Source organism: Aegilops tauschii, chromosome 4 (genome assembly GCF_002575655.3).
Source record: "Aegilops tauschii subsp. strangulata cultivar AL8/78 chromosome 4, Aet v6.0, whole genome shotgun sequence".
NCBI classification, from domain to species: Eukaryota; Viridiplantae; Streptophyta; class Magnoliopsida; order Poales; family Poaceae; genus Aegilops; species Aegilops tauschii.
The window spans coordinates 386,704,285-386,714,633 of NC_053038.3; the positions used below are offsets into that span (position 1 = coordinate 386,704,285).

The 10,349-nt window shown below is 48.6% G+C and overlaps 1 protein-coding gene across 1 annotated transcript; it reads left to right on the forward strand.

Moving 5' to 3' along the window:
- The first annotated feature begins 4,548 nt into the window (after positions 1-4,548).
- Positions 4,549-7,766, forward strand: LOC109740354 (protein SPA, chloroplastic). The gene is made up of 5 exons (XM_020299402.3): positions 4,549-4,842; positions 4,934-5,017; positions 5,173-5,224; positions 6,963-7,119; positions 7,508-7,766. The coding sequence occupies exons 1-5, from the start codon at positions 4,684-4,686 to the stop codon at positions 7,530-7,532; spliced, it is 477 nt and encodes a 158-aa protein (XP_020154991.1). The 5' UTR covers positions 4,549-4,683; the 3' UTR covers positions 7,533-7,766.
- The last annotated feature ends 2,583 nt before the right edge of the window (positions 7,767-10,349 follow it).

Sequence of the window (10,349 nt, forward strand, 5' to 3'; positions counted from 1 at the left end):
AATGAAATAATTCCAAAAATATACTCTCATTATTCCCTTCCTACTAACAATCAGAAAATCATGATTACCTTAAGCTTGTGACCCCGTAGGTTCGATAAAACATAGACATGAAGGAAACCCCTTCGTTCAATGACCGATAGCGGAACCACAGACGTCCATATCGATCACTATGAATACACGAAAGTCATTAGAGTGAACCTTTGGTTATCTTGTTATGTTCCCTTTGCTTCATGATACTTCACAAAACCCAAGGTGAGATATATTGGTATTCTCTTGAGTCACACACATGCCCACTATACCAGTCTCCTCGTTACCGGTTTTGTTCTTCTTTCTCGTTGACGTGCTCCAGCATCCCCGTGACATAGGCACCGGTGTATGGACAGGCGATGATGAATATCGTCACACCGAGAGGGCCCTAAGAATATCTCTCCTTCGTCGAAGGAGCAAACTCCACTCTCGAGCTATCTGGTCCCTTGCCAAACTTTGCGATGATCCTGTAAGTTGTCGTTATGATCACCGTGTTACAGATGACGTTTGAGCAACCCCAAAGTTCATCTTATGGTAAGAAGTGACTGCGATACTCATGGTGTAAGGAACTAAATCACACATTAACACTCTATGTTATAACAATTGACTTCTGACGATATTATCTCAAAGTATAAGAAACAAGTTTGGGTCAATTCAATATGATCGTTCTTCAAACGTCATACTCTCAAAGTTGTTTTGAGACCATCGTTACACTTAACGATGTCTCAAGATCCGAAAACCATGATCACAAACAACACTTGAGCTAGTCTTAGAGGCGAGACTAGGAATATTATTTTACTGTTTATCATTCCACGCGTGCATATGAGTTTTCCACTGAATCACATATTCCAGGGTCATAGCAGTCATAACATAGAATATAAACTCTTAATTATAAATAGAGAAATATAGTAATACAATACTATTGCCTCTAGGGCATATTTCCAACAATATCCATGAAGCAATTTTATTTCACACATACAAAACATCATAATAATTCCGTTGGTCCCTCCAAAAAATACATAGGGCTGCAGGGCTATGCCTCAACCCATGACCTTAACGAACTACTCACACATGGCGATCTAATCGCAAGAACAAACCATTGTAGAACACATCAAGAAGGTTGATTGATTGATAATATGTGTTACAATAGTTGTCGAATGCGATGCACAATTACAAAGTATGGCTAATTTGGATGAGTGTTATGGTGATGGTTCTGGCTATGGAGATGGGAAATGGCGGCGGCTAGGGCTGCTGTGGATGACGAAGATGGAGGTTTCGGCGATGTTCTCTCTCTCTCTCTTTGGTGTGGTCCCTTCATGATATTTATTGGGTTAGATCAGGGGCGTTGTTGGCAGCTCAAACGAGTGCATTCGCTCGTATGAGGCGCTTTCTTGTGCTCTGGAGTCTTCCCGTGCCTCCCACCTTGGCTCTCCTCTCCTCTTTACTCCTTTCAATGTATGTGCTTGATTTTGTCCATGTTTAGCCCCATTTCCTATGGAAACTAAATAAAAGATAGGTTTGCGGAATCCTTTGCATTCATTAGTCATTAGTAGCAATATCGAAGTGGATATCTTAGTTTTTGTGAAATACAACGACAACAACAACAACAACAACAACAACAACAACAACAACAACAACAACAACAACAACAACAACAACAACAACAACAAAGCCTTTAGTCCCAAACAAGTTGGGGTAGGCTAGAGGTGAAACTCATAAGATCTCGCAACCAACTCATGGCTCTGGCACATGGATAGCAAGCTTCCATGCACCCCTGTCCATAGCTAGCTCTTTGGTGATACTCCAATCCTTCAGGTCTCTCTTAACGGACTCCTCCCATGTCAAATTCGGTCTACCCCGCCCTCTACATTCTCCGCACGCTTTAGCCGTCCTCTATGCACTGGAGCTTCTGGAGGCCTGCACTGAATATGCCCAAACCATCTCAGACGATGTTGGACAAGCTTCTCTTCAATTGGTGCTACCCCAACTCTATCTCGTATATCATCATTCCGGACTCGATCCTTCCTCGTGTGGCCACACATCCATCTCTACATACGCATCTCCGCCACACCTAACTGTTGAACATGTCGCCTTTTAGTCGGCAAACACTCAGCGCCATACAACATTGCGGGTCGAACCGCCGTCCTGTAGAACTCGCCTTTTAGCTTTTGTGGCACTCTCTTGTCACAGAGAATGCCAGAAGCTTGGCGCCACTTCATCCATCCGGCTTTGATTCGATGGTTCCCATCTTCATCAATACCCCCATCCTCCTGCAGCATTGACCCCAAATACCGAAAGGTGTCCTTCTGGGGTACCACCTGGCCATCAAGGCTAACCTCCTCCTCCTCACACCTAGTAGTACTGAAACCGCACATCATGTACTCGATTTTAGTTCTACTAAGCCTAAACCCTTTCGATTCCAAGGTTTGTCTCCATAACTCTAACTTCCTATTTACCCCCGTCCGACTATCGTCAACTAGCACCACATCATCCGCAAAGAGCATACACCATGGGATATCTCCTTGTATATCCCTTGTGACATCATCCATCACCAATGCAAAAAGATAAGGGCTCAAAGCTGACCCTGATGCAGTCCTATCTTAATCGGGAAGTCATCAGTGTCGACATCACTTGTTCGAACACTTGTCACAACATTATCGTACATGTCCTTGATGAGGGTAATGTACTTTGCTGGGACGTTGTGTTTCTCCAAGGCCCACCACATGACATTCTGCGGTATCTTATCATAGGCCTTCTCCAAGTCAATGAACACCATATGCAAGTCCTTCTTTTGCTCCCTATATCTCTCCATAAGTTGTCGTACCAAGAAAATGGCTTCCATGGTCGACCTCCCAGGCATGAAACCAAACTGATTTTTTGGTCACGCGTGTCATTCTTCTTAAGCGGTGCTCAATGACTCTCTCCCATAGCTTCATTGTATGGCTCATCAGCTTAATTCCACGGTAATTAGTACAACTCTGAACATCACCCTTGTTCTTGAATATTGGTACTAATATACTCCGTCCCCATTCTTCTGGCATCTTGTTTGCCTGAAAAATGAGGTTGAAAAGCTTGGTTAGCCATACTATCGCTATGTCCTCGAGACCTTTCCACACCTCAATGGCGATACAATCAGGGCCCATCGCCTTGCCTCCTTTCATCCTTTTTAAAGCCTCCTTGACCCCAGACTCCTGGAAATAAACGGGTTTAATCTCATATGTGATGAGTGTAAAAATAGCACTTGTCAGTTGGTTGTGCTGATGAGATTAGTGATGGCGGTCGGTGGTGGTGGTGATTCTGGCTTCAAATTGTTGGTGGTTGCGCTTATCGGGGCCTGGCAACAACACGGCTTGGTGTTGTCCAGAGGCCTTCTTCTCCCTATGTGCCCTTCCTCGGCGGGTCTTCTAGGGTTCGCCTGTGTGTGTGTGTGTGTGTGTGTGTGTGTTTTGTGTTTTAGTTGAGTCTCCTCTCTTGTTTTCCATGTGTACTTTGCTTCACTTCAACCTATCTTGTATGGAGCCGCCTGACTTCTAGGCAAATTCGATACAATATATTCAGGTGGGGATCTACCCACGGTTGACCATTCAAAAAAAGACCACTCACTTTGGCCAAGGCCGCTAGCTAATCAATATGGACTCCATTTTGAATAGCATCGAAGTGGGGCCTTGGATCTCCAAGTGAACTCAGCCATCGGGGCCACCTCTCTGCCCCACAATCTTGCTGCGTATGATGTCCTCGTCAAGAAGCACCCGTCCTTCTCCCAGGACCACGCAATGGAGTCGCGTACATCCGGGTTCAGCTGCACCCACGTTGTCTCAGTCCACAAGTTTAGGTACTCCTGCAACATTGGGGCTGTCAATTCCGACCCAACACCGGTAGGCCAACCGCCGTCCATCAATGCGTGGCTAACAGTGCAGCTAGAGCGCACCCGGGATTTGGTACGGGCATATATGTTCGGCGCCACCTCTTGTACCCTTCGGCCATTCAACCATCTGTCCTCCCAGAATAGAGCATTGTTCCCATCACCAATTGTGCAGCGAGCCGCCGCCCTAAAAAGTTGCTTTGATTCCTGAGGCACGTTGATTTGAATCTCCGCCCATGGCCTTGTAGGGTCGGTACGTTGTAGCCACGGCCATCTGGCCTGCATTGCTTTTATCGAGCCACTTCAAGTTCGGAATGCCAAGGCCACCTGCCCACTTTGGGGTGCAAACTGAGTCTCACACTACCGTGCATTGTTCGCCGGAGGCCTGTGCTCCGGCACACCAAAGGAACCCACGTACTACCAGTTTAATGCCCCAATTATACAGCTGTGCATTGATCTTTCTGTTGTTTGTCAAAACTGAAACTAATCGAGCTGGCCACCATGTGCCATATTTTCTGACGAGCACTCTTCACCGTTGGATGGTTACATTACCAGCTCGGTCCTCAGCAGCTTGATCAGCGACCCAACTGGCCTGCCTCCAATCCAAGGGTAGAGAATTGTGAGGTCTCGCAAACTTCCAGAATGGATAATGCCCATATCCGAGAAGACCAAGCCCTGGCCACCAGTCCCCGCAAGGGGTGAGAAGTGTGGGTTTGTGTCCTGCGGCTACCCATGATCACCGTGCGTGCTTGCCCAGGCATCTGAAGCAGCAGCGTCCAACGGGCGACGCGTCCATGGCCATGACCACCACCTCCTCCCGACTCACCACCACCCAGTACTCCTTCCTCTCCTCCACGCCATGCTCGCCCACCACCATGGCTGCGCTCCCGCGGCGGCGGAGAGCCGGCGCGCGGTACCCACGTATCCAGGCCATCGAGTTCGACCAGAACACGGTGCGCCCAAAAAGGCTACAACGCCCGTTCTGTGGAGCTTACCACTTGATTTCCTGCCGAGTTTTAACGAGCGGTTTCTTGGTGGCTTCAGGTTGTGGCCATAACTGTCGGCGTCGTCAGCGTCGCCGCCGGGATAGGCATCCCGATTTTCTACGAGAATCAAATTGACAATTCCGTAAGTTTTTTTAAGCAAGAATGGTATTTGGACAGTTAAGTTTGCTGAAGTAAGATTAGGAGTAGCATTTTGGAAACATGTTGACTGAAACTGAAAGGGCCTAAACTGTACCCCTGCATTGATGCAAAATGTGATTTTGGATTTCTCCAATGCAGGCAAAGAGAGACAACAACCAGCCGTGCTTCCCCTGCAGCGGCTCCGGCGCGCGTATGTGATTATGCCCTTCGATTGATGTCCTAATTTGCTCCACTCTTCAAATTTTTAATATGTTCGTTTCAATGGCACGGTACACACACTACATGTAAAATGAGACGAACTGCTGGGAATTTGGAAGCGTTAAAGTTTGAGTTTGATAGGAAATTTCCATATAATATGTACAACCAGTTAGTTTAGCTTGCATTTTGGTTGGTTTCACACTTGCATTATATTTGCTCTCCATGCTTTGTATTTTTTTTCTCGAATACGCACGAGTGTGTGTATCATTCATTAAAGAAGAGAGGGGTGGAGAGCCCCAAAATCCACCGTTACAAGTTTATTTACATGCGAATTTAATCCGACACTACCCTAGCTTCTACAAACAACTACTCGCGTGGGTCCCACACTCCTTGCTCCGCTTCAAATCCTTCCTCGTCACCTCTGAACAATCCCGCCTTTGCCCAAAGTGTACCGTCGTCTCGTATGCGTTGGATGGTGCGTGGGATCGAAGGTGCATCACCATTCAAAACCACATCGTTCCTCTGCTTCCATATCATCCACATCCCAAGAAGGCATTTTGCTTTGTGTGCACGCCCACCGCTTGTGTTTCCATCCTATCTTATAGACCATTGCTCCAATGACTCGTGTTGCCGTGGTTCAAGGTCCACCCTCTTCGTTAAGTGGCCGATGGCTGCCCAGATCGGTCGTGCGAAGACACAATCCATCATCAAGTGTTGCATGGTTTCCTCATGTTGGTTGCACAATGGGCATGAGTCCTGGTGGGGTAATCCGCGACGAGCAAGTCTATCGGATGTCCAACATCTGTTCCTCAGCGCCAGCCAAGAAAAGAGTCGGCATCGCCTTGGCGCCCTCGATTGCCAAGTGAACGATGTTGTTGTGGCCACTTCTCTTCCCATAAACCTAGCTGCATAGGCCGAACGAGCCGAGAAGGCGCCATTCTGCTCCCACATCCATCTCACCGTGTCCTCAACCTCGTCATCCAGGTGCACATAGTCTTGTTTTAGCTGGAATGACCTTTTTAGATATTGAGCGTTGCATCTAGGTCTTTCGTGCCTTGTAAGGTCGATGTTAACTGAATAAAAAAAATTGCACCTATGTTATAACTGAATAGTTGAACTGATGTATTCATTGTTTCACTCACTGAAATGGAATTGGGATGCGGCCTGTTTCTTGAAAAAAAAAAATCTTTTTTGCAAAACAGTATATCCAATAGTAACTTGGTTCAACCATATGTGGCATCTTCCATGTCAGGCAGAATAATCTGTAGTGCTTTATATATAACACAACCTTCTCTTCCCCGACCACACGGTGTTTCCACTTTCCAGCTAGTTCTTAATTTGATGTGGCAATAGAACCGGGCGGCGTTGGGAGAATTCAGTCGTTAAACTTAATAAAGGAATTTTGATATTTCTTCGACTATTTGTTTGAACAAGGCGTTAAGCAACTAAGCTGATGATTTTAAAAGAGTATGATGTCAAATGACAAGCCTTCTCCTGTCTGAAATAGCTATATCTTAAATGGAATCGTCAGATAAAAAAGAATCAAAAGTTCTCTTTGTGAGTTTCAACAACTTAATTAGACTATTCTCTTAAATCGGAAGAGGATGACTAGCCATAGCAAAATCAAATGATGACTTCATGGTGCATGCCGCACACATTATTCTTTTCCTTTTTCTCTGTGTCAGTATCTAGTAGATCAGAATGTTGAAAAGAAATCGTTGATTTTCCAGAGGTATGCAGGTTTTGCACCGGAGCAGGGACTGTTACTGTAGTAATTGGTAATGGTGAATCTGAAGTATCAAAGTGTGTCAACTGCGATGGCATTGGCTCATTGACATGCACCACATGCCAAGGTAGTGGCATTCAGCCACGCTATCTTGATCGCAGGTAATGGGCTGTTCTCTAATGTTTTCATATATGTTTGTCTGTGGAATAACACCATGCTAATTTATTTAACAACTTCAGAGTGGTACTATTGAATTACCGAAATGAAAGCATGCTTAACACATAAAAAATACTAGAAGCCATCATAATGTGGATCTTTCATGTAGAGATGACAAAATTGCTTAGCTACAGCTGGCCCATAGTGTTTTTCATATTGTATAGGAACCTGTCATGCCGGGACCTTGCCTTTTATGCCCTTGATAACAAGAGTATTGAATATACCCGTTTCTTATGCCCAAACATGTTGGCCAAGTTGCGACATTCCGAATAAATGGGTGTAGCTTGAACAAAGGAGATGTCTGATGGTCTCTTTATTTGGTTGACTAACCAGGGAGTTCAAGGATGATGATGACTGAAGATTTTTTTTCGTTACGAGCTAACGACGGTAAGGTGAGGAATCTGATCTAAGGATGATGCTGAATACTTGGTGACGATGTGTCCATCAGGAAGATATGATTATTTTGTGCTGTATTATATTTCCTCTCCTTTTTTGGTAAATATGTATGGATGTATATGCACACTCTTTTGATGTCTGAAAGTGACTGTCCCTCAGTGGGCAAAAATGATATTTTCTTGTTGAACATTTTCAATATATGTCACATAGCGTGTTCTTTCCAGTGTAGAAGATAGCAGCTGACTCTGCATTGCGTTGGTGCTTATATTATGGAGTAGCCAAGTTATTTTTTTTAGAAAAGGAGGATGTACCCCCGGCTTCTACATCTGGACGATGCATGCAGCCATATTATTAATTATTCACAAAGACCATACAAGGTGATACATCAATAAGCCTGAAGCCACCATGTTGCTACTCCTACCCCCTTGATGAAGGCGTGCCGAATGTCCGGGCCTAATACCAAACAGACATCGCATCAAAGCCTAACATCTAAAGCCAGGTGTCCTATCCAAGCCACTACCTAGATTGGGTCCCACACCGGTCCGGCACACTCCCAGTGAGCACCGCACGCTGCAAGGGCCGTCACCTCCATCTTCCATCGGTCCATCCTCAGAGCAGAACGGATGCACCGACCTTGCCAGGCCTCTCTGCCATCAATGCCACCATGACGCCAAACAGCTTCCTCCTCCTGCGCGAGTCCATCTCCGCGCATCAGACGCCGAGTCTCCACTGCGCCATGCCGCCGAGACCCACCGTCGACGATGCAATCGATGCCACACCGCTCCACCTACATGCCATCTCGCGTCGACTCCAAACTACCAGCAACTCCACCACCCTGAGCAGTCCCCGGCCGACGCCTTCATGAAGGAACACGACACCAAAGTGCCATCATCGCCCAAACAGAGGAACAGAGGCTTTCGCCTGCGCTCATGGAAGAGGTGGGGGGCGTAGGATCCACACTAAAGCCTCCAGGAAGGGAATCGACGCCGAGGGCGTCGACTTTGGTGCGGCCGCCACGCCGGCCTGGAGTTTCCCCCGGATCCATGCCCACCCGCCAGATCCGTGCAGGCAGTATTGACGTCGACCATAGTCGCTACCGTAGCCAGCACGAACCGGAGTAGATCGAGTCGGAGACGACGCCTCCCATGGAACTCCGGTCGGCCATCGAGGAGCCGCCGTAGTGTCGCTGCCTCCACGTCGCCCATGCAGCTGTGGAAGGCCCCCCATCTGCACCCGCGGGTGCCGCCCGCCAGGCAGGCCGCACCGCGCGCCACCGATCGAGGCCGCCACCCCGAGATCCCGGCGCCGCCCGAGGCACTGACGGGCAGATTTGAAGCAGATCGACCACCGGCCACCATAGGAGCGCCCCAAACGCCCCCCCACGCGATCCAGGGGGAGTCACGAGCGCGCGGTGCAGCTCCTGCCGTCACCCCTGAGTCCTCGTCGGCGCGCCCCGCCACCAACGCGCCGCCAACCACCGCCGAACGCCACCCGCACCAGGTCCGGCCACTGCGGGGAGGAGAGGTCCCGCCGCCGCCTACGCCAACCGGGCTTTGCCCGGCGGCGGCGGGCAGGAGAGGTGGGAGAGGGAGTCGAGGGCTTGGCGGCGCTATGGTTCCCCCCTGGTCGCCGCGCGGGGGCGACACAATCTTTAGGATGTCAACTTTTCATCCAGTTGGTTAGTGGATGTAACACAATAGTGGAAACCAAATCGAGGGCTTCTGAGCACAGTGAGGGCAGTGTTGACCTAAGGGCGTGTTTGGTTGCAGTTTGCAACAGTAGTTGCATTGCATGTCCATCTCCAGTCAGCCTGGTTGATGAAATGCAGCCTCATATGCAGCAGATGCAACATGTTTGGTTGCCTGCATCGCATGGAGAGGCACTTACCCCCCTGCTGTTTGGTTGCCGTTTTTGTGCTTAGGGTGTGAGCAGATGCAAACTTCAACTGTTTGGTTGCAAACAGCGTTTGTGTGCTGCTCACCCCATTCAAATGTGGTGGCCTTACCACTACATGATCAGCACAACAGCAACAACACAACAGCAGGCAACCGAATGAAATCAAACACAGCAAGTAAGGAAATGACATCAAACTACTTAACTACATAGCATAAGTCTAGATTAACAGCAGGGGCATCCTCCTCCCCTGCTCCATGCTAGGGTGCTGCTCCTGGGCAAAATATGAACAAGTTCCCAGCACAAGTCTCGCCACACACCATAAAAGTTCTCCACTAACACCTTACTTAACTTAACTACATAGCCTGCTAGATGTTACTAACGCAATTGTGCCTGCTGCAACGAAACCTGCACATGACCGAGGAGTCGTGGTTGTAGATCTGAACCTTCAGTCCGAGTCCTGAGATGCGCACAACGACGAGGTCGCCGGGGACGATCCGGTGGCGGCGGCAGAAGTAGTTCCAGCCCCGGCCAAGCACCATGTGCCCCTCGAAGTTCTGGACCTGCACCCAGAACACGCACCGCTTGTTCGCCGACGGCCTGACCACGCGCGGGAGCCGCTTGATGACCAGTCAGGTGTTCATCACCTCCACGAACTTGCGAGGGACGACGAGCATGGCGAGGTCCTCGTTGTCCTTGATCTGCTGGTAGAAGCGCAGCGGCTCCCTGGCCCCCTCCTCGTGGCCCTGCCTTGGAGATCATCCCCTTGAACGAGGCACGCTCATGAAGGCGATCCTGCCAGGCAGGTCCACCGTCTTGAGCCAGCTGTTCATGGGGATGAAATCCTCGGTGCGCTCAGCTCCGGCCACCACCTGAGCTCCTCCTC

Bases quoted from the DNA above. Each gene is read 5' to 3' on its own strand.
- LOC109740354 (XM_020299402.3), top strand. From the start codon at position 4,684: ATGGCCATGACCACCACCTCCTCCCGACTCACCACCACCCAGTACTCC. The intron at 4,843-4,933 runs GTGCGCCCAAAA...TGGTGGCTTCAG, and splicing joins TCGAGTTCGACCAGAACACG to GTTGTGGCCATAACTGTCGG. The intron at 7,120-7,507 runs GTAATGGGCTGT...TTGACTAACCAG, and splicing joins CCACGCTATCTTGATCGCAG to GGAGTTCAAGGATGATGATG.